Genomic DNA, 24684 nt, shown 5'->3' with positions numbered 1-24684 from the left:
GTCAACTCAAGCACCCTAACAACACTGCAGTAAGTGACTTGGGTTGTGTACATTTCCTTTCTTGGTATTCTGGAGGCTGATAGTCTAGACCAGGGTGCTGGAGGGCCAGACCTGGTCAAGGCTCCCTTTCTGACTTCTAAACAGCCATCCCTCACCTTGTCTTCCCTGGCAGAGACAGTTTCTGGTGTCCTTTCCTCTTACAAGGGCACCTTGTGGATCAAGATTCCTCTCGTGATGTCATTCAGCCTTAGTCCCCTCCTTACTGGTTCTCTCATGTCGTGGAGTGGTGAGGAGGGAGGACCCAGGAGCTAGGACTCAGTGGAAGGACTGACTGTATTTGCTGACTTACTGGGTGTGGAAGGGGAGGAAATGATGATTTGGGCAAATTATAGGTTTCAGGCTTGGGCTGTTACATGGATGAGGGGAAGCGAAGGACAGATGGGGAGGAAGAGAAGGAAATCAGGAAGTCTGGTTTGGACCAGATGAGCTTGAGATGTCTGAGTGGTGTATAAGTGAGATGGGATAGAGGCAGCTGGGCATATCAGTCTCCTCCTGCCCTGGACAGCACACAGCACCGGTGAGCCTCATAGCTGAGGGCCTTACAGTGATGGTAGGCATGAAAATATTGAGTGGGTGCTAAGCCCGTGGGAGGTGGTGAAGTAAACCTCTACAGTTACCCGCTGAATTCCCACAGCTGGCCTTGGAGTTGATCGGTTCTGTCTCCACTTTCCATACGGGGAAATTGTGAGAAGGTGAGATGAATTGCCTCCAGGTCAGCAAACGGGAATCAGGTGATTTCACAATGAACTGTTGACCAGAGCCTCTGCTCAGAACCATGATGGTATCATGTCTTCCAAGAGGCATACTTTGGGCCCATTTTCTACTCTGAGTCTGAAGTATGATGTGACCTTGAACTTCAGTGTGTTCACCTGGGAAATGACTAGTGTGGTCCCCTTCAAATAAGCTCTTCTGTGCCACTGATTCCCTTTGTAAAGTCTGTTGCTAATGTAATGTCAGCTAGGTGCTTTTTTGGCAAGGACATTTGTGAAGAAGCCAAAGCTGACAATTCATGTTGATATGTACTAACAGGCAAACGCCTTTCAAAGCACTCCTAGCATATCAGCTGTGTTGGCAGTTTTCTCATGGTTGTGGCAAAATGTGTCACCCAACAGCCTAAGGAAAGAAAAGTTTCTTTGGCTCATGGTTCGGGGGAATTGCAGTCCACCATCCTGCCTGACTAGCCAATAGGAAGAGCTTACCAGGAAGGAACCAGGGATAATACACCCTCAAAGACTCTCCCTCCAGCTCGGCCTTCCAAAATAGGAATAAAATGTTCAAATCTAGGCTGGAGAGATGGCTCAGAGGTTAAGAGCACTGGCTGTTCTTCCAGAGGTTCTGAGTTCAATTCCCAGCAACCACATGGTGGTTCACAACCACCTGTAATGAGATCTGGTGCCCTCTTCTGGCCTGCAGTGCAGGCATATGTGCAGGCAGAACACTGCATACATTATATATGTGTGTGTGTGTGTGTGTGTGTGTGTGTGTGTGTGTGCGTGTACACATATATATGTATATGTATGTGTGTGTGTGTATATATATATATATATATAAAGTTCAAATCTGTTGAGTCTGTAGGGGAAATCTACATTCAAGCCATAATATTAGCTTTTGTTATCTGAATTCTAAGCACATGACAGACAAGCTTCTTACAACAGATTGCATTCTGGGAAGAAAAAATGATTCCCTTGATTTCATTTCCACAATCTCTTTTTAAGAAACATTTTATTTATGTGTATGTGTTTGTGACTGCTAGTGCACCATGTGCATGCAGGGTCCCTCAGAGGCCAGAAGAGGGTGTCATACCCGCTAAAACTGGAGCTGCAGGTGGTTGTGAGCTGCCTGATGAGGGTGCTAGGAACTGAACCCAGATCCTCTCTAGAACAACCAATGCTCCTAACCGCTAAGCTATCTCACTTGTTCCCATCTCTACCATCTTAATGGTAAACTGGGGAGCCCCACTGGGACAAACCTGGGGGAGGTACTGGGGCCAGATTTGTACCTTTGACGCCTGATTCCAGGGCCTGACTTGTACCTGCCTCATCTTAGTGACACTAAAACCATCTGTCATCAGATTGCGCCCAACCCTATCCTGGGAGGGACAGCGTGTGTGCTTTCCTCCTGTGTTCCTGGTTGCCCTGGTTTCAGAAAGGGGCTCTTCCGGCCTTACCATGGCAATTGTCTTGGACATTGACTCAGAGACATCCTTTGAGCCAATGTCATTCTTTGGGAGAGGAGGGGGCATCTGTTATGGACAGCCAGTTTGAATTTGATTGGGACAAGCTAATGGACCATTCATATGTGTGGGATGTGCTTCTGATTAGATTAAGCCTCAGAGAGAGGAAAGAAACAGCCACTGATTAAAGACATAAAAAAGGAAACACTTTAAATGAGTAAGTAGCTCATCTTCATATAGCAAAGTAAGAATTAAGCACAGGCCATGGGTCTGCTCTGCACAGCAGCTGGATGGATGGAGAAAGCAGTCCACAGAGGAAGATGTCTCACAGCTACTGAGAGAGCCTTAACCCAAATGCAAAAAGTCAGTGAAGGGTCTGGCTATCTGGGAGAAGTGACTCTTCTTACCAGGGATGGGTAAGGTTTTATTTGACTGTTTGAAGGTTGGTCCTTGACTTCCTAGGACACTCAAACTCAGCACCAGGGATGATAATGGGGCCAGAGATCTTGATTCAAAACAAAGAAGTGATTAGTGTCCTAGCACACGTGGGAATGGACCCACTAGGCACTTGGCTAATGGTCTCTCTCTACCCTTGAGGTTGTTTCTAGAGCTTTGCTCTATGGAAGTATCTGAACTAGGTCTAGTCCCTTCCCAGGATCATGTAGCCAGGTACTCTGAGGTTTAGTCCCAGCAAACATCTGTATCTCCTGGTCAAGGGCTGCAACTATAGTTAGAGTCCTGGCCTCAGCAGCTAGCTCATTCTGTCACTAACATGATTGGCACACGGCTATCAATGACTTTCTGAGGAATATATATGGCTGTGTGTGATCTCTAAGCCACAGCCTTTTCTGCTTTCACCCTGCTGGCTTTTCCTTTGGTTTTCTGCTCTGTTTCTAACCCTGTTCTAGACTCCACTCAGTAGCCTCCTTTGCAGGGGCCATGATTCTCTCTATTTGTGTCATGCAGCTCCCTGGAGCCTCAGATACTAGATCTACTTACTGTCTGTGTTTCCGGCCTCTGAGTGGTCTCCTCACCTTCAATCGGGATGTCTGCTTGCTGCCTATGCTGGGAGCTCCCTTCTACAAAGCCAGAATTGAGTTCCTGTCTATGGTGCCATGGGACCATTCCTCTCTTTATACTCTCTTTATATATAGGGGGAAAAATCACAAATTACAACATCGGAGCCCAACCTCAGAGATGCCACCAGGAGGTCATTATCTCCTCACACCACAGCTCCCTGAGGGATGGGCGACTCAGTGGGTAGCCTTTGTTCAGTGACTTAGGGATTTGGTTGCTTCTTTTAGGGGTTCACTGTCTTTGAACTTCAAGGTCATTCTGGCTTAAATATGCAGTGGATAGGTTGGCTGGTAGAAGAATGAATAGTAACTATTCTCAACAATATGGATACTCTCGTGCCTTGCCCAGGAAGGAGCAGTGGGCATTTCTTCCTCAAATTGTTAGTGTGAGTTGTTCACAGTCCCTCCAAAGGAATAACAAATGCCCTTGAGAAACAGGTGCCTCTGCCACACCCTTGGGGACACCCCTCAATATGTTCAGGTCTGTCATCTCCCTTTTCAAATAAGAAACTTGAGGTAGACATGGGTAAGCATCCCTTTACTCAGAGTCAGGAAAGCTGCCTTGAAATATCCATAACCATGTAGCATAGGAAAAGAAGCCCTCATGATATCTGTGTCCTGGGCCTATATACAGCCTAATAAGATTGGTCAGAGCATTGGGCACCCAGGAGAATGGAGTCCTCTGTACATGTTCAGCCATTTTGCCAAGGCTGGTCCTCTTCTAGTGTCACAAACTGGCTTCTGGGTTTCTCTGCAAATGGGCAGCTGTTTCTGCACAGCCAAGCCCCTACAGACAGCTCTCAGACGTTCCAGCCTAGCTCGTCTCTCCTTGGTTTGGCCTGCTCAACCTTCCTGCTTTGTGGTGATTCTGAAGGAAATTGGCTTGAATGTCACTTGGGACTGATCCAAACACTCAAACCGTTCAGGTACACCAACCGAGAAACTGCACCACATTTCCAAGGAGCAGGCAACTCTTTGGGAAAATTCATTGCTAGAAGGAGGCTTGAGAAACTGAATCCCCAGGGAGTGTTCATCTGTGAGGTCTGGTGGAAAAGTAAGCATGGCCAGGTCTTAAGACTGCTCCCCTCTACTTTGAACTAAATATTTGCCCTCAGAAACCTAGGGAGGTGCCAGTGAAGCACAGAATAAGTCAGAACAAAGGCCAACTTTGATCCTTCATTCATACAGCAAATATTCATTGAGTGTCTCCCACATGCCTGGCCCTATATGGGTCTTTTAGTAAGACAGAGGCAGCCTTCTCTTGGAGTCTGCCATTGTAGGTTAGCAACAGGAAAAAAAAACTGTTATTCAAATCTTAAGTGGTTTTATTAATAGAAAACCCTGAGCCAGGTAGATATTGGGGTAAAAGCTAAAATATCAGAGAAGCAGAACAAGCCACAGTCAACCTCACCTCGCTAACTCCTCGGCCGATCCTGAAAACCTGAGTCCTCACCCAAAAGGCCTCAGCCAAAAAGAGCCTTTAATTTCTGTCTCTTCATGCCTTATATACCATTCTTCACCCAGCCATGTCACTTCCTGGGATTAAAGGCATGCCCCACCATTGCCTGGCTCTGTTTTCTCTCCTAGACTGAGTCAATCTCATGTAATCCAGGATGGCTTTGAACTCACAGAGATCCAGATGGATCTCTGCCTCCCGAGTGTTAGGGTTAAAGGTGTGTGCCACCACTGCCTGACCTCTATATATAATCTAGTGGCTGGCTCTGTCCTCTGATCCTCAGGCAAACTTTATTAGGGTACACAATATAAATATATCAACACACACACACACACACACACACACACACTCACACACACACACACACACACACACACACACACACACACACACAACCAAAAAACAACAACAAAAACCCTACTGTCTCACTAATAATCAGGTGGGACTGCAAATGAAAACTGTGGAGAGAATTTTATGCCCATGTCACACATGTCAAAAGTTGACAAGGAGGTTAGAAAGCTCAGTAGTTAAGAGCACTAAATACCCTGCAGAGAGCTGAAGTTTGTTTCCTAGCACCCATGTCAGGTGGCGTACAACCACTTGCCACCTGTAACTCCAGCCAGGGGATCCAATGCCCTCTTAGGACCTCTGCAGCCAAAGCCCTTACACTAACAATGTGCTTTCTCTCTCTCTCTCTCTCTCTCTCTCTCTCTCTCTCTCTCTCTCTCTCTCTCTCTCTCTCTCTCTCTCTCGTGCGTGCACACACATACACTCACACACTTAAAAATTAAATAAATCCTTAAATGAAAAAGTTGGCACGGATGTGAAACAACATGAGTCTCGCTTAAGCTGGGGGGAGGGAGCTGGATAGTCATAGTTTGAAACAGCCCCTCCTTTCCATGGGAAAGCTGACTGTATCTAACTTGTACTGCAGACATGCTGTAGGGGCAAAAATGCATAGAGTAATGCCCGCTCTTGGGCCCCAGGAGATGTGTACAAGAGTGTTCCCAGGAACTATTCATAACACTGGAAACAAGCCTGTCAGTCAACAGGAGAGTGCAGAAGGAAATCAGTGAGTATATATAGAATGGAATGCTGGGGTGAGGAAAATAAATGAACCAAGAGGCAAGAGGCATATATAGTGGTTCTGTTTATATAGTGTTCAAAAACAGCACTGTGTGGGTTAGGTTGATGGGAAGAAAATTATTACCCAACTTCAGGATAATGGGTTACTTTTGTGTAATTTTCCAAGAGATTGCCAAGGGAAGCATTGTTTCTGAAGGGGGGGAAGTATGCCAAATTTATATAGAATATCTTTAAACTGTACATCTCTCTTTGTGAGTGTGTGTTTGTGTGTGTCTGTGTCTGTGTGTTCTCAGAGTTATCACTGTCTAAGAGGAAGTAAGAGCAACATTCACGGAAACATCATTTAACCAAAATTAAGATGTCAGGGGAAGGTAGATGAAAATTATAGAGATGTGTTGCATACTCATGGAGAAGAAGCAGTTCCAGGAAAGAAGGTGAGGACAGAGGTCCATGAACATGGTCTACCTCAGGAACTGAGAGAAGTTAGTCTAACTGGCTGCAGAGAGTAGGTGATGAAGTTGCAGGGAATAGAGGTGTGCCCTTGGAGATCCTGAGATTCTGGGTAGGGAGTGTGGTTTTTGTCGAGAAACTAAAAATTTTCAAGTGTTGTAGACCTTGGGACAGAGGCTATCTGTCATGCTGTCTTCATCTAGACTCCTCCTCTGCCTCGTGCTCCTGATCTTGCTTGCCGATCCTTAGCCTTGCTCAGATCTAACTTCTATTTCCTCATTTTTCCCCATGCAGGGCTGTGACTGGGTAAGGTTAGTGAGATGCTGTAGTTGGTATTTTCTTTGGGCTGCCAACCAGCTCCCAAATAAAGACATGGAGACTTATTATTAATTATGAATGCTCAATGCTTGGTCTCAACTTAGGCTTGTCCCACTAGCTCTTTTAACTTAATTTAACCTGTTCCTATTCATCTACATTTTGCCTCAAGGCTTTTTACCTTTCTTCCATTCTGTATGTCCTACTTTCCTGCTTCCTCTGTGTCTGTCTGTCTGGTCCCTGGTGTCTCCCTGTCATCTCTTTCTCTTTCTTCCTCATTCTTTTCTGTAGAGCCTAGATTCCTCCTACTACTTATTCTCTCTTCCAGGAAGTCCTGCCTATACCTCCTGCCTGGCTATTGGCTATTTAGCTTTTTATTAGGCAGGCAAGGCAAATAAATGCAACACATCTTTACATAGTTAAACAAATGTAACACTGTTAAATTAATATTCCACAACATAAACTAATGCAACAAATCTTTACATAGTTAAACTAATATTCTACAACAAGATGCCTGTGGTACAAAGTTGAAGGACACCCTGAGAATGAGGGCCATGTCTGTCTTGTCCATATTTCTGCTTGCCTACATCTCTGACCCCTAAGTCAGTCTAAAATTAAGTTTCTGGTCCTCCACCAATCTCCTCAGGCCTTATCCTTGACTGCATTCATCTCATCATCCTCTACCCATCCTTCCCACTTTGGGTTTCCCACTGTTGTCTTAGCTTTTCATGGCCAAACTAGTGAGACAGTTACACATAAGAAGATAATTAGCCACATAAGCCAAGAAATCAGGACCATGTAAGTGATGTTAATCATATGTTCAAAGAGTTTGGAGGAGCAGAGCCAGGCTAGCTTTGGATGGATGGAGAGTAGGAGGGGAGCTTTATGGGTTGGGAGACCTGGGGCAACATGGTGCTAAGAAATAAGAACTCATTAGTGTCACAAGGAGACACAAGCTGAAGGATCCACAGTTACGAAGTGCAAGGCTGGGAATGTCACTACCCACTAATCTACCTTACCCATGGTTAGTACAACTAATACATTGCATCATGTTCTTTCTTTGGAGACAGCCTCATAATCCTTCTCAGTAGGGCTGGACTGAGACAACAGCTCAGTCAGTAAAGTGCTTTCATTTTGAAGATGAGGACCTGAGTGTAATCTCCAGAACCCAGGCTTAAAAAAATAAGTGGTGGCATGTACTTGTAATCCCAGGTTAGGCGAATCAGTGAGCCCAAGGTCCAAGTGATAGACTGTATGTCATAAAACAGGATGGACAGTGCCTGAGAAACAATACCTTGGTTGATTTCTGACATCTACATACACTTATATACATACATACACCTACACATAGACACACACATAGACATGTATACATGCATGCACCTGTACATATACACAAATACAAAGGCACTCATACACACACACACACATTGACACACACATGCATATTCCTACATAAATGCATACACATGCATGTATACACAAACACACAGACACAAGCAAAATGGACACATGTACCTACAGAGAGAGAGAGAGAGAGAGAGAGAGAGAGAGAGAGAGAGACTCTCCTTCTCAACTGATGGCATTAAAGCAAATGGATTGAACATAAAAGCACATGAAATTATCTTGTTGTCCTGCCTCAGTGTCTCCCAACTGTGACTCAGGTTATGCCTTTGTAAGTTGTGTCTCAAGACCCAGTCATCATTTGAGATACGAGCTATGAAACCCAGATTATCAAAGTAAGAGTGGAAGGGATCTAAAGAGTCATAGAGTTTGTCAATCCCATTTGATAGCTTGATGAAAGTCACAATTAGTACAGGAATCTTGATGATGGACATGGCAGGGGCCTCACCCTGACTTTGTACCAGTAACTTTTGTCTTGGAGAGAGAGAGAGAGAGACTTAACCTTTCCTGAGAACCCTCGGCAGGGCTGGCTTTGCTAGTGAGCAGTGTTCACATTGAATCTCACTTAGATCCCCAGGTAACCATTATTCCCAGTAAAAAAGCAACTGGCATCCATAGACAAGTACAACTCAGTGGCTTATTCTGTGGCAGAGTCAGGATTTGTACCCTCTCACTCCAGCCTCTAGAAACCTGTGCTTCTTTGTAGTCCTGCACTGATTTCTGAAGCCTTTTCAGAGATGGTTAACAGAATCAGGGCTTTCCAGGAAGGGCTGGCAGTGAGGGGTCTTGACTTTGTCCTGCGAAGCTGTTATTCACGCTCTGCCTTAGATTCTTGATCACATTTGGAGATCAGAGCCAGCAGCCCTCTGGAGGCATAGCCAAGCGTCTATGAGGTTGGGAGACTCAGCCATGAGTACCCAGTTCCACAAGAAAAAGCTGCCTGCTTTTGTCCACATGCATTTGATGACTTCCCAGGTTTTACAACATTAATTTCAGCTCTGCAGTCAAAGTAAGTCTCTTTGGTGGCAGTATTTTGCACGTTAATGTCAGCAATTTGCTGAAAAACCACCTGGGTTTGAAGGAAGTCACTGTGTTCAGTAAAATCTGGCCACATTTTATGTTTATGGCCTTTATTAGGGCATCAAGCTGAGCTAGTTAAAATGTGTCTCTATAGTCAGTGAAAGCCCAGGACCCTCCAACTCACTTATTCACATAACAGTTATTGCATAAATACCAAGAAGCAGGCCTGGTATATACAGTGGAAAACACACAGGCATATCCTTGATTTTGTGAAGGTTACAGTTCAATCCTGGGAGACAGATATTTAAAGAATAAGTATATAATGAAAAATATGAATGTTTTATTAAGGAATGTGGACACTAAAGGTGTTCCAAGATGATCTGATTTACTAATGGTGAGTCCAAGAAATTGCTGAGTTGGCCAACAATTATCCTAGGTTAGCAAGACTATGAAGGCAGAGGCTGGAGGGGACTTGGTCTGGTCTAGGATCATTTTTCTCAATGGCCATCAGAGAAGATGGGACCCAGCCTGGGGTTTGCATGTTGCCTGGTGTCCCCAGTATTTGTAGACTTATTACACCTCCTCACCTTAGCATGTGACTCTTGCTTGCCTGTTACCTGTGACCTCTTGGTCTATTTTTCTCAGTCACCCCTTTGGTACACACCTCCCTTCCCCTCTCCTCATGGAGTCCCCATCCCTGGAACTCACCTTTTCTCCAGTGGCCCTGTTTCTATGAACCAATCCTTTCTGCATTTACCCTCCAACTGGCTTGTGACTTGCCATGGGGCATTAGGCATTTCCTGTGCTGAGGCCAGCTCTCTTTTATTTCCTCACCCTCTGTCCCCCACCCCACGGAAGCTTCCTGACATCACCTTTCACCCAGCCTCAAATACTAGTGATTCCTTTTCCTAACCCTGCCCAGCGTCCCAGAGAGGAGATCTGAGGTCATCTGTGGATAAGACTTCAAAGGCTCTCTTGGGTCAGCACAGCCATTTGTCACCCAGAAACAGATAAGCACAAGCCTTTTCTAGTTGACTTCAGTGTCATTGGCAAGGTCCAAAAGTTAACGTATATACAGGCCAAATGTATACTTTCTACTGCAAAGACCAGATGCTGCCAAGAGCTCACAGGCTGCACCTATGGTGAGTGTTGTCCCTCCGTGGACAGGCTCAACAGAAGGGAAGAGACTGTGGGTCCCCTGAGTAAACAAGGACTCCCAGTCTCTGAGGAGCAAGCCTTGCACCCTCTGCTGGGGTGGTAACCTGACCTCAGCGGCCAATTTACTCATCAAAAGTGAGTGTGCAAATAACAACAAATTTAAAAATTTTTAAAAATTTAAAAAAAAATTTAGCCCAAAGGTACCATTCCTGTGGCCCCATGGTGGGGCAGAAATCGGCTGAGACCTCCTACCCTTGTGCCTGATTCCTTCATTTCCTTCGTCACTTTCCAATGTAGTTTTCATAACACGGCAGGCACAGGGCTGAGCACCCCCATGCTGCATCACTCCCTTCCACTGGGTGGAATGGGGGTTCAGGAGGGGATGCAACCTGCCAAAGTGTATAGCAGCTGCTTGCAGAGGTCACGTTCAGAATCCCATTCTCACTGCCACCAAAGGTGTGCTATTGAATGGGACACTCAGCTCCCAGCCTGCAACTGTCTCACCTTGTCCTGGGAACCCATGGTCTACTCGGAGAGCCACCTAGGAGTGTATGTCAGAAGGAGAATCTGATGAGGGGCGTAAACAACATTTTGAAAGAAGAGAGATGGTTAAACGAGCAGTTGGTGGGAGGGGGAGGAGATGGAACCACAAAGCAGAATGTGGGAAAATGACAGTGAACCTATCCCTGGACACTGAGTTTGGGGAGCTGGATGGGGTGGAAAACCTCATTGCATGTGCTGAAGTCTATCTGATAAAAGAAGAATTAATGTTGGATGAAGAAGTGCTCAGTGTACTCACCATATCCACTGTGTTGGGGAGCACCATTTAAGGTGGGGAATACAGTGAGAGGTGCCACCAATATGGCTCTGGTTATGCTGGCAGGCACACACACCCTTAAGGGTAAATGGCAAGTTGACTCTGAGAAGCAGGACCCATAATGGAGCACTCCTGTGAGTGATGTCCTGGTTTGCATTGGTGAAATATGTCAAGTAGCAGCCTTGTTCCAGCCACAGGAAAAAAAAATTGACTCTGGCACAAAGTGTTGTCAATAATGCAGTCACAGGATTCACAGGCTATCAGGGCAAAGTGCCCTGAAATTGCACTGTCTCTAGGATGGGTCAGTCGTAGCAGGAAGTGGTACAGCCCAGAGACTGTCGTGTTCCCTCTCCTGGCCCTCAGAGTCAACTCCGGGAGATACTAACTGCTCTTAAAACACGATCACCCCTGACACCAGCTCTGCCTTCGGCTTCTTTGGGAATCAGACAGGTCTCTCAGTGTTGTAAATACCAGCTGTGTGCCTTTGGACAATGGACCTTTTTCAGTTTGGTTCTACCTGAAGTTGGAGGTGACAGCAGTGACCTCGTAGGTTATTCTGAGGATTCTCCATGTGATTTGTATGGTTGTGGACAGGCTTGACTAAGGGCGTATACTGTACCTGTGCATTGTGTGCGATCAATTTAATCCTCTTCAGTACCTCATGAGATTGGTGCTATTGGTGCTGGAGACAGGAATGTAGGCACAAATGAGTCAGGGTGACTGCTCAGAGTCACACAGCCAGTATGAAGCAGAACCAGGAGCTGGACCAAGGCAGCCTGGCTGCAAACCCTCAGTGGACAGCACCGTGTTTAACTGCTCACTCCCCGGCACCACCCTGCCCCCAGTGCACACCCCAGGCCTGGAACATAGCTGTCACTCAGTAGGAATTCTTGTCGCCTTTTATTGACCCTGAATAGTATACTAAGGAACGAATCAGCAAATTACCTTCCATTGGCCATGGCTGTGGGGATCCTTTACCGTGACACTGATCAGCGGGAGAAGAGGTCTTCCTGACCAACACAGCCAATTAAGTAAACCTAATTCCTGCCATATCCTGGACCAGGACTTATTGCTGTTAGTGGACAAGTGTCAAACACATGAAGGTTCCCTGCCATACTGCCAAGTGACAATACCGAGCAAATAACCCCCACTGTCCCCAAAGGTCTGGAGTGCTTCCCCTCCAAAGCCCACAGAAGAGGGGACAGAAGTAGAAGCACATGGCTCTTTCTCAGTAGCTGTCATTGACCTTTGTCCAGATCCTTGAAGGTCCATTTGAAGATGGACTTCTGAGCTGGGAGTCCCCAGTAGTCCCTTCCTGTTATGTAGTGGTATACAGACCATTGTGGCAGGTGTGTGTGTGTGTGTGGGGTGCTAACCCAGGGATGGGGAAAGGACAGCGCAACTCCCTGATCTCCAACATCTCGCCTCTCTGCCTACATGGGGCTCATGGATGGAAGGAAACAGTACATTAACTCTTCGCAAATAAACTCATGGCAATAAGAGCCAAGCTGCGAATTAATTACTTAATATTCCTACTGCAGAAGGAGAAATCAGACCCAGCACATACCCGCACGGCAGTGTGTGGAGAGGAGGTGGAGAGAGCTGTGTTTCTCTATGTTGAATGCTGGCCTGTAGCCTGCCTTACAGAGGAACTGATGGGCACACCCTTGTCTTTGCAGGTGTGGCAGTGCGGTGGGAGTGTGGAGGTGCTGCCCTGCTCCAGGATTGCCCACATCGAGCGAGCCCACAAGCCCTACACAGAGGACCTCACTGCTCATGTCCGCAGAAACGCCCTCAGGGTGGCTGAAGTCTGGATGGATGAATTCAAAAGCCATGTCTACATGGCATGGAACATACCCCAAGAGGTAGGGAGCCGGGATGGGGCTGGATTTCAAGCTTGATGAGAAAAAAAAATATGAAACAAAACACTAGACTCCATTTTTCTTGCCAAGGACATTCAGAGTCTCATTGGCCACGTCAGACTGTTAACCCTTTACTTACTATATACAGGAAGATGCTGGCAAAAGTCTCTAAGCCATTTCTTATCCACCTCCATCAGCATGCTTGGAAGGGGATGTGTTCTCTCAGAACTTCAGTGGCTTCATTTTAAATGAAAGTCAGAAAACAGGGTGTAGCTCAAGTTGGTACAATGCTGGCCTAGCAGGCATGAAGCCCTGGTTCAGTCCCCAGCACTGCATACCAGGTATGGTAGCTCAGGCCTGTGATCCCAGCACTCAGGAGGTAGAGGCGGGAGAATTATAAAGTTCAAGGTCATCCTTGGCTACATAGTAAGTTTGAGGCTAGCCTGGGCTACATGAGATCTTATCTGAGAGAAAGAGAGAGAGAGAGAGAGAGAGAGAGAGAGAGAGAGAGAGAGAGAAAGTTGGAGCAGATGGCTCTGAATTTCCTCCCTGCTCCCAGCTTCCCTAGTGTCTCCTGGTTCTAGGATCATGATGAATATGTAAATACAACAGTAATGACAGTGGAATCACAAAGGGTACTTTAATCTCTATGTAGACTGGATTCAAGCCTCTCCATTGAGCCAAACAGAATAAGGAAAATCCATACATCTGTGGGGTTTCTTGAGCCGTATGGATACAAAGGAGATACATTCCCACAGGGATGCTCTGTTGGAGAAGACAATTATATGGACACTTCTGACCTTCATAGAGCTCATCCTTGCCTGCCACTGTCCTCGACCCTTTCTAGTCACTTACGTTAAGATATTGCCGAGGAGAAGCAATATTTCTCTCCTAGTTTTGTTCGCCTTGGCATGTGACATGTGGAAACGACTTTCAAATGCTGAGTTGGGAGAACCCAACAGATGCCAGGTGTGGCACTCCAAACCTGCCTACCCGCTTGTCTGCCCGGGCTCATCGCCTGTGCCGCCTTCTGCATGACGAGCCTGGCTAACTGCATGGCCTCTCTCCTTGCTCCCAAGCCTGGGCCTTCCCTTTGGCAGATCTTCAGGAAGGCTCAGTTCTCTCTGACAGCGAAATGACCTTTCTTCGTTTAAAGTTTCCATGGGAAATCCCTGTACCCTGATCTTCCCACCAACCCCACGCTGCTCTGGCTGAATTATTAAAAAAGTAGACTGAGCAAATTCTCTTCCCAGATGGAATCCAGGGCTTCGTACATGCTAGGCAAGTACTGTACCAACTGTCTACATCACTGGTCCATCACCATAAGGGAAAGTGACTTGAATTGTGTCAGCTCACTATCAATGGGGAGGAGCCCAGCCCCTCAGTGGAGGTCAGCCAAACCCTGGCAGAAGAGGATTTCCAGGGGGACCTCCATGCTTCTAGATTCATATGAGGCTGTGGGCGTTAGAACTTAGTATCCCATTCAGGATGCTGAGTCCCATGTGGGTGTTCCATACCCTTAAGGTTCTGTGTAGGGCCAGAGTCCTGTTCATGCCCCACAAAGCCACAGAGCTGCCATCCTTCCCTATTACAGCCAAACTCAGTGAAAATGAATGTCTGCCTGTGACCCCTCTGAGGGCCTAGCACCAACCAAATGAGAGGAGGAGAGGGAAGAGAACAAGGTGAGATACGGAGATGTCCAGGCGTAATTTTCTCTTAGGTAGAGAAAGGAAGGTTGGTGTGTTTTTATTGGGCTGGGGAAATGGCTCAGTCAGTAAACTATGCCTTGCAAGCACAAGGACCTGCATGGATCCCCAGACCCCACTAAAGAAAACTGGGTGTGGTGGTACATGTTTATAATCTTCCCAGTGCCGGGGAAGAGACCAGCACATCTCCAGGGCTTGCTGGCCAGCCAGCCTCACTTACAGGCTGCGTTCCAGATCAGTGAGGAACAATGTCTCACAAAAGAAGGTAGATGGCATCTAATGAATGACACCTGGGGTTGTCCTCTGATGTGTACCCACGCGCACACAAACCAGCTCTCCTCTCCCCCTCCCCCACCCCCCCACACCTGTGCACATGCACGCACACCCTCCTCTTGCATCCACTGTCACTTCGGCTCCCAAATTCCCTTCTTTAAGACTCTTGAGCTTCTGCAGGGTCGGGATTTTCCCAGTTCCCACCCACTTCTCCAGGCACATCCCAATATCAGGTCTGCCTTTGTCAACGCTATCATGGGCAGGCCTCTAGACTACAGGATCTCCTGGACATTGAAAAGTCCTTTCCCTGGGGCTGGAGAGATGGTGCATCGATGAGCACTAGAGTTCAGATACCAGTACTGTGTTACACGTTGGATGTCCCCCAAACACCTGTAATACCAGCTCTGAGGGACCCGACAACCTTTTCTGACCTCTATGTGCGCCCTCACACCTGCAAGTGTGTACACACAAAAAATTAAAAAGACAAAACAAGTAAAGTTAAAAAAAAAAAAAACTTTTCTCAACCTACAGATTTCTTATTTCCTTGAGATTCTGTGGTCCCCAAGCTCTTTGGTTCCACGCTCTTGGATTGGATAAGCCCCTCTCTCGGGAGGTCACCTCTTTCTCCCTTAGGGGTTCATCCTTCCTCTACGGTTGTTAAATGCTCCCCGGAGACATAGCCTTCACCAACCTCTCATTCTACTGCCTCTCTCTGTAATATCCTCTGCTCTTGGATGTGATTATAACACCCATATGCTGACAGCTTCCTAATGAATATCTCCAGTCCTACTGGTGGACTGGCATCTCCAGCAGCCAGCTGGACACCTCCTGCTGCTGTCCTCCCTGGCACTCAGGCTGAGTGTGACCACAGCTAAGTCTGTCCGTTTCTACCCAAGCCAGCTCCTGTTCTTAATTGCCTGTCTCAGTTCCTGCTACCATCTGCCAGATACCTGGCTGGACAGTGTTCATAGCCCTTTCTTCCTCCTCTCTTGTTATCCTGTTCTGTGAATCACAGAGCCTTTCTGTCCAGCCTCATATCCAGTCACATCTGAGCTCCAGCCCTGCCCATCTGGACTTCAACCGATTGCCCTGCTTCAAATCTTTCCCCCTTCAAATCTATCCAAATGGTTTATCCATTGCCTTTCTTCAAAATCTGTGAAGGATTCTTCATGGCGTACCAAAGCAAGGGCAGGTGCAACGTTTGACATATATGTGAGCTTCCTAAGCTCTCCTCTCTATGGGTACCTCCATGTGCACCCCCATAGTCCTTATTTGGGGGGTGGGTCTTGCTGCTTCTCTACCCTGTGCTTGCTCATTTGTTTTCTCTACTTGGAGTGACCTGCCCTCCACCTTGTGCCCAACTCCCATCCCTACCAAATCTCCATCCTTACAGACATCAGTCTTGTGACTCTTTATACAGGAAGCCAACCCCAGCTGAGGAAATGTCCTTCCCCCTTCATGCCTCTGTTACCACTTGGCTAGCCTGTCAAACAATGATCTATTGTCTGCAACCTCTATCTTATTAGACAAGTGACTCTCAAATCTGGCACTAGCCTTAGAGATTACATTTGAACTGGTGTGGGTGAGGACTCCTGGGACCTGGTTTTGGAAAGCAGTGCACAGAATTCAATGTCCATCTAGAGCTGGGAACTCCCAGGATGAACTGTGGGCCCCCTGAGGACATGTTTATGTACGTGTTTGTGTTACAGTACCTAGCACAAGGCAGGGCAGGTGGTGGGAGCTCAGTGGACCCTTGCTGATATTTATTAATGGGTGGGACAGCCTGGCCATGTATGTGGTCTCTTTACCCCTGGCCAGTGGCTCCTAGAGCAATGCTATAGTTCAGCTGCATGGAATCCCATGGAAACCTTACAGAAAATACTCCTCTGGGTCTCATCCCTAGAGACTCATTCAGCAAGTCTGTGGAGGTGACAGAACCTGTCGGGCTCACAAGATGATGACTTAGGGAGCCAGAATTCACTTCATCTTTTAGATTCATCTCAAGTGTATTGGACTCCAGGAAGTTTTCTTTGACATGGATTTTGGAGGAGAAAGATCAGCCAGCTATGCTAAAACGTTATGAAAAGAGAAAGGAGTATTTGTTGTCTTGTAATAATAAAAGCCAAAGAGCCTTTGTCTATAAACAACCACATAGTTCTTAATCATTGCTCACTGCCAGGAAAAGGATTTGATGCAACTGGTGGGAAAAACACAGTTCAGACATACTGAACCTTTGAAACACAAAGCAAAAATTCAGTTAATAAACAGAAAGTTGTGGGGGGGCACACGGTATCCAAAAATTTAAATGAGCTGGCTCTGGAGGCTCTGGATATATATATGTATACAGCTCCCGTGTCCATCTGTACCATATGTATGTATGTATATCTATATATTTATCTATCTATCTATCTATCTATCTATCTATCTATCTATCTATCTATCTATCTATCTATCTCACTAGATCATAAGCAGAGAAATAGTCCTAAGTATAGAAAGAATGGTTTCCCATGAAAACTCACACCTTTAGGAAAACATGGAGGTTGTTCCAAGACATCTAATGGTGGCCCCTTCCTTGTCAAAGCTGGTGCTCCAGTCTGAAATAGCAGCCACACAAAGCCTAGTATTCTGCCCCCTTACTTTACTATAGCAATCCCTTTTAATACTGACCTCACATTTCAGAGTCCAAATGGGGGTGGGGATGGAGTGAATGCTGCATTGGGAAAACCTGAGTTAGCTCCCCACAGGGTCCCTGCACCAGGAAATCTCCGTGGCTCTTGGCTGGAGGCACTTGGTCACAGCAAGTACGTATAGAGCAGGCCTTATGGGAGCTGCATCTCCGCCCCTGCTTCCTGTACAGGACTCAGGGATTGACATTGGGGACATCACCGCACGGAAGGCTCTGAGGAAGCAGCTTCAGTGTAAAACCTTCAGGTGGTACCTGGTCAGCGTGTACCCGGAGATGAGGATGTACTCGGACATCATCGCCTACGGAGTGGTAAGGAACATGGGTCTTTGGGTTCCATTCAGGTGCAGACAGACAGAAAACAAGACTGGAGAGGGGTAGTAAGAGGGAAGAGAAGAGAGGGAATAAGGCCACTGTCACCTCTACGGTAAGCTATGATAAACTTGGGCTCAGCAGTGGTGGACGGACCTTCAAGAGGCTTTGATTTCCCAGCCCAAGCCTTTCCAGCCCCACTGAGGGAGGACTGTGCCTCTCCTTTACAGCCCTCAGCAGTTCACATCTGGCCCCAAATCTGCATAGCCCCCTAACAACATGCATAAAGAAGCAAGCGGTTAGCTTCAGATTGCAAAGTAAAACAGCTGACACCACAGGCACCCCCAGCTGGGGTGACTGGGGTTCCTTCAAACGCCCGTGTGCCTCCCACACAGACACAGGCTGATGTCCCGAATTCGGGTTTGAAGCCTCCCTGGGAAGAGTTCTGAGAAACATGACTGTCCTGAATGGCCTGAAGGGTTTTGTAGGTTTATTTGTTGAGGTGCTGTTTGCTCCAGTGTGTGTGGTAGATCTTGACCTCAGGATGAGGCTCTGAGTTCAACCCCCAGCACCATTAAAAATACAGAGTAGAAGGAGATCTTGATCTCTTTCCATCTTATGGACTGTGAGCTTTGGTTTCTTCAGCTGTTAAATGGGGTAAGTTAGTACTGCCCTCACTGGCTAGAAGTGAGCCTGAGAGATATGAATGTGTTTTCTCTGTCAGGTTAAAATACTTTGACCATGAGAAATCCATGAGGACCCTCCACTCTCAAAGTGCTTTACAAAGTATAAGACTGCTGTCTGAGGAGCTCCTCTACTGACTGTTAAAGTCTGAACACATCATTTTTTCTATGACAGTTAAGCTCTGGACTCTACTCTGTGGGGCTACTTACATTATATTCATTTTACATATGAAGAAACAGGCAAAAAACTGACTCGTCTCTGACAGAGCCTGACAGACTGGCTGGAATCACCCCAGTCCTTTGCTTTGGAGAGCGCCCCTCCTGCCTTTTTTGATATACCAAGATGAAAACTTGAAGGCAGAGCTGAGGCCTCTTTGGTGCCCCATGATCAGAGCTGAATTAAGGGCTTCACCAGCTGGGAACATTATGGATGGAGCTCTGCCTGGGAGTATGAAGTCTTTACTGAGAGGTTGGACTCAGAATTAGTTCCTGATCCTTCTATCGCTAATACCCAGTGGTTATAAATGACACAGAGCTGGGATCCCCACCCCCAGATCATGGTTGTCTAGGAGGTCATCTTGTAGGGATGGATTACATCTTCCATAAGAGACCCATGCATGTTTTACAGTCCAAAATGGCAGCCTCTTGTCTTTCCACTTCTCAGGTTGGGGGGATGTCAGAGCATCCCCTCAGCTGACGCTACCTGATATTCCAGATCCTCCATCACAGAAGCACTTTGCACTTTATGGAATCCATCCGTTCCTTCCACATCACCAGAACCATCCAAAGGATGAGCTCTCCTGATGCCCTGCACTCTGCTCCATAGAAACTGTATGTGCCACTTGGCCACTGTTAGATCCAGTCCTAAGAGAATATTTTTGGTCCAAAGAAAGTTTTAGAACAAAGCCTCCATGAGCCAGGACTAGCTTCCAGACTCACATCCTCATCAGGCCGTTGCTGAAGCTGAATGAGATTAGCCACGCTCACCAGGAGTGGCAGAGGAAGCAGTAACTGGGGGATGTCTGCATGTAGCCATTGCACTTCCGGGTCTTAGCTAAAGGCCCTTTCTTTCTCCATGTAAAAGTGTCTTATCTTCCACATACATGTATCAGTAGGTTTCTCTTGGGGCCCCTTGAAGACAGAGACAGAAAATTTTGACTGACCAGATAGTAAATGGCAGATACTAGGCTGTGTCTAGATCTGTCTGGCTCCAGCTCAGGCTGTCTGTACTCTCACAACGAAATCCACCCACTCATCATCCCACAGAGATGAGCTTTCTAGCCATCCTCAGGACTGTCAGAGGTCACTATCCTTTTAATGTTCATGTGCCAGCCACTGTGAAAGGTCCAGCCAGCCTCTCCTTCCCCTGTCTCCTCCATATAATGTCAGTGCCTGGCTCCTTCAGGAGCAGAGACATGTTTTGCTGGTCCAGAAGCATCATGAACTCTTAATGAAGGCCACACAGGATGCAGCCACAGGAGCAAGAACATTTGCTGGGTCTGAATTGTTCTTCCTTGGTAATTAGTTTTATTCTAAAATGCAGAGGCCAGATGTCTTTGCAGGGGCAGCAGTTTTTTTAAATCTTTTATTTTCCATTCCAATTCATGTTCAAACTACATCACTCAGGTCAAATAAATGTTTGGGTCACTCAATTGGGCCAGTGTCAAGTCCATAGCCCAGGCTATTAACCCACTAATAGGTCTCATTACTGCTCCTTCAGGCTGAAGGAGCTGTGGGCTGCACTGTATGGGTTTCCCCTGAGCACCCCCTGTCTGAGAGATGGGGTAGCTCTGGATGAATCCCAAGTATGGTACTGAGAGGAGAGATGGTGAGGCAGCTAGAATCAGACATGCCCAGCTTCTGGACACTTACTTGGCACTTTCTTGCTGTACAACTTTGACATTGTGACAGCCTCAATGTCACAGTAATCCACTTCAAGGGGCACATTTTATAGTTTCAGGCTCATAACCACACATATAGTGGGAAAAGCTTGGCCTCCAATGTCAGGCATACTGTGGCCCTGTCACTTACAAAGCAATGGTGCCCTTCATTTGTTCATTTCCTGCACACACAACGAGTCGCAGTTATGTGCTTCATACCCTGGTCCATGCCACATTCAGTGAGGAAGAATAAGACCCAGTATTGGTGATGGACGGGGAGGCAGGCAAGTGAAGAGCAACGAGAAAGCAATGTGCCCAGTGCTGCGGTAAGATCCATGGGAGTGAGCTGGAGAGATGGATGACTTGGCAGTTAAGAGTGCTTGCTGCTCTTGAAGAGGACCCCAGTTCAGTTCCCAGCACCCATGTCAGGCAGCTCCTAAGTGCCTGTAGAGATCTGGCCATCATGGACACCAACACTCAGGTGCACATACCCACTCACAGACACAGACACACACACACACACACACACACACACAAACACACACACACACACAAAACTAATTTTTAAAGAGAAATGAGAGTGTTGGGGAAGCATAGGGTGAGTGGTCTCACCCCAAGACTTGGGCACGCAGGGTAGCAAGCAGGCTGAACTGCGAAGACAAGGAATCTGTAGCCAGGTAAAGGGAGCACCAAAGCAGAAAGTGGAGGTGATGGAAGTCCTCATGGCGTGGAGACAGAATCCCAGACCAGGGGATGCGGGACACTTGCCGCTACACCACCGTTCCAGCCTGTGGCTTCTTCTGAGATCTAGATGTGACTCATTTGGAAGGCACTTCACATGGCTCCTGGCACGTCAGTGCATTCATCACAGCTAGTGTTCCTGAATGGCTTTCAGGAAGGTTACAGCAGTAATGGAAGAAGCTAATGATTCCCACTGCCGGCTACCAGGCCCCATGCTAAGCCCTTGCAGATATTATTTCATTTAATCTTCATAACATCCCCGAGCAGCAGGCACTATTATTATCCTTATTTTCAAGGGAGGAAACCAGACAGGGAAGTTACTTGGTCCAGGACCCTGCTGCCAGCATCAGCACAGCGCCCCAGCCAGTCTCTCCTGCCCTAAGAGACCACCCACTTACTAGGGGAGGAATGCACCAAATGACACCCACCTGTCACCCGGAGGCCATGGCTCAGGACCTAGGCAAATCCAAGCCTAACAGCATGTGTGAGTCTCTCTGCTCTAGCACCCAGCAGGTCTTCCTAGTGGGTCACGGATTTAGATCTACACCCGCCGCTCCATGAACCATGAGACAAGTTCAAGGGTATTTATACATTCTCCTCCCACAAAGGCAAGCCTAGCAGTGGGCACAGGGCACATGACAGAGGGTTGCCCACTTGGATGCTTCTAGGACTTCTGCTTGAGGAACAGACAGACTCACATGTATTTCATCAGAACCTCTGAACTGCCGGGGGGAGACAACACTACTGTAAGTGAGCCGAGGGAGAGGGCGCTTGAGGAGGACCTGACATCATTTTTTTGTCTGACACGCAGACCAGATGTGCCTCAATCCCAGCTGTGCCATTGCTTATCTGCTGAATGTCATGCCCCTCAGCTGGGTGCATCCCACCCCTGCTCTGAGGTGTCTGGACTGCACAAGCCCAGCCTCTCCCTGGCTCTCACCTCCTGCCTGAATGATGACTCACCCAGAGTTCACTGCCCAAGGCTCCCTGGAGTCTCCTCTCCAGTCTCTCATTCTAAAAGGGGGTGCTTTGTGTTGAAAGAAGGGAAACCCAATTAAACTAGCTCAAGCTGAGCATGGGCGAAGACACTGTGAGCTCTCTCAGGAGCACGCAAACTGGCTCTGTGTGTGTGTGTGAGAGAGAGATCCTGGAAGCTGTGGAAGCCCAAGCAGGGGCAGGTGGCATCTTTTCCTTCTGATTCAAAGCCCTGCACTTTGTCTCCCCCTGTAGTCACGACTGATTTTCTCAGTTTACACATACCCCACAGCAGATCCTCCTGAGACACGATCTCATTTACCCATAATTCTAGTGGCTACTACCCACTGACCCTATCTCACATCTCTGTGCTCATTTAGATCCAGGATAAAAGAACCATTGTATGGTCACATTCTAGAAAGATATAGAAAGAGAGAGAATGATTCATTTGTTATAGACTGTGGGTTGGTACCTGATGGTCTACCCTGTTGTGGCTGGTGAGAAGGCCTGTGACATACAGGCTATCCTTTCCAAGGACTCAGAGTGGGCTTAGATCATGAGAGCCGTTGAATATGGACTCTCTTACAGGGATATATCCTGCTGATTCATAAGACTGGATTTATACACTTACAAGATTAAAAGATTTTTATCTCTTTTGCTTCCACCAGACCCCTCTCTCTTATTCCCCCACCAAGCTTTCTACTCTGGGGAATTCTCAGCAGCTGGACCACCCTTGGGGACTGGCCAAGCCCCTGATGGATCTGCAGGAGGCACAGAACCTAGAGGTCCTAGAGAACCTCCTAGGATTAAAAACAAACAAACTTGTTACCCACTTTCCCTGACTCAAGAGCAAAGGCTCTCTGGGGACTCTTGAAGGCCATTGTTCCACTCCTGGAAAAGAAGAAGAAAGGAGATCCTAGTGTTTCTCATTGTGCACGTCTTGTTTTTACTTGGATGCTCTTACCCTCTGAGTCAGCTGACTGTCTGTTGAGATGTCCTGATTTCCCATGCAATGGGGGTCAGTCCCCACCCTTACCCGTACAGAGGAACAGCTGGGGCCTGCTGATACCGTTGTGGATGGTGACCTGGGATTGATGAAGAAGCTGAGTCTGTTGGGAAGTACACTCACCTTTCCTAAATTAATACGTGTGTTTTCTCCCATCTTTCCCCTTGGATGTGGCCATGTTTCCTCTGATGCTCAGCTACAGAATTCCCTGAAGACTGATTTGTGTCTTGATCAGGGGCCAGATACAGAGAACGTCCCCATCGTGTACATCTGCCATGGGATGACACCCCAGGTGAGTCTTCAGGGGACCCCTGTGTCAAGGATGTGCATGTGAGTGTCTGATGTGGGAAAGCACAGCTGGATTCTGCCACGGAGTCCCTGAACCCAGAAGTCTCTGCTGTTCATCAGGAAGTATTCCTATGAGCCCTATGAGAAGTGCTGAATCATAGGGTTGGTGTATGTTTCCTTTAAGGAACATTACCTGTAATAATCTACTCAGGTGGCCCAAACAAAATACCACAGTTTAAGCAATAGAAATGCATTTCTCATGGTTCTGGAGACCAGGAAGTTCAAGATCTAGATGCTGACAAATTTGGCAGCTGGTAGTAGCTTGCTTCATAGCTTTCAGGTGACCTCCCTTCCTTCTGCACTCACAGGGTATGGAGAGAAGGGCCTCATAGGATGAGGTGCTGGTGTCTGGCCTCACAAGAACACTAATCCTATAGGATGGGGTTCCACCCCTATGACCTCACTCAGCATAGAGATTTAGAGAAGTCTAAGGCTATCCTTGCTGAAAAAAATCACAAAAAGACACCTTTTGAAAGAAATGCTAGGACATGCCTCATGGCAAAGAGGCTGAGGTCGGGGGTGTGATTCATGGACTTTGCCATCTCAGCAGAAACCAAGGGTAGAGATGAATGACATGGGAGAGACGCAGAGAGGGCGGGGGAAGGAGCGGTGACTGTCAGGCCACTGCACCATCAAGTCGAGAGACTTGTCTATGAGCTGTGCTGCTCTTCAAGGAAAGGTGTTATGTCGGATGCTGGAGGGACACCAAGATCATCAAAGGTGCCACTGCTACCACAGGCCCAGGGAGCCAGGCATTATCCTCCCCAGCCCCACTAGTGGTAATTCCTGGAGCATCTGCAAGTCGCTATGGCAGCGAAAATATAGGAGAATTAGGGAAAGAGCAATGCAGAGGACATCAGGAGCCTTGGCCCTAGGCTGGGTCTCTCAGTGTCACTTTAATGCTTTCTGGTCCCTTAGTTTGTTATACTCCATTGTGGGGGGTATAACTTTATGATAAAATATCTGAAATATAATTAAACAGTTCAGTAAATTCCTAGCTTTGTGTGTAATGCCATCACCATCCTAGTCAAGCCTGCCATCCCTGAGGGCTTCCCATTTGTCCTTTCAGTCAGTACAGCGATGGGTAGTGACAGTTCTGATCTCTCCCCAATTGACTAGCTACATCTGGACCTGTCTGTCCATCTATAAGTGATGAAGCTGGATTGGCCATCTCTCGACCCAGCTCTGCTAGCTATGACA

The 24684-nt window shown here is 47.2% G+C and overlaps 1 protein-coding gene across 1 annotated transcript in view; it reads left to right on the top strand.

Annotated features, from left to right (window-relative positions):
* Positions 1-24684, top strand: part of Galnt18 (polypeptide N-acetylgalactosaminyltransferase 18) — a 319360-nt gene that overhangs the window by 257815 nt on the left and 36861 nt on the right. Inside the window, exons 7-9 of the mRNA XM_006978593.4 lie at positions 12695-12880; positions 17714-17851; positions 23333-23428. Of these exons, the coding sequence (XP_006978655.1) occupies positions 12695-12880; positions 17714-17851; positions 23333-23428 (420 nt within the window). The remainder of the gene's footprint in view (positions 1-12694; positions 12881-17713; positions 17852-23332; positions 23429-24684) is intronic.

Source organism: Peromyscus maniculatus, chromosome 1 (assembly GCF_049852395.1).
Source record: "Peromyscus maniculatus bairdii isolate BWxNUB_F1_BW_parent chromosome 1, HU_Pman_BW_mat_3.1, whole genome shotgun sequence".
Taxonomy (NCBI): domain Eukaryota; kingdom Metazoa; phylum Chordata; class Mammalia; order Rodentia; family Cricetidae; genus Peromyscus; species Peromyscus maniculatus.
Note: the sequence above shows the minus strand (reverse complement) of the source record. Positions and strands in the feature narration are given on the sequence as shown.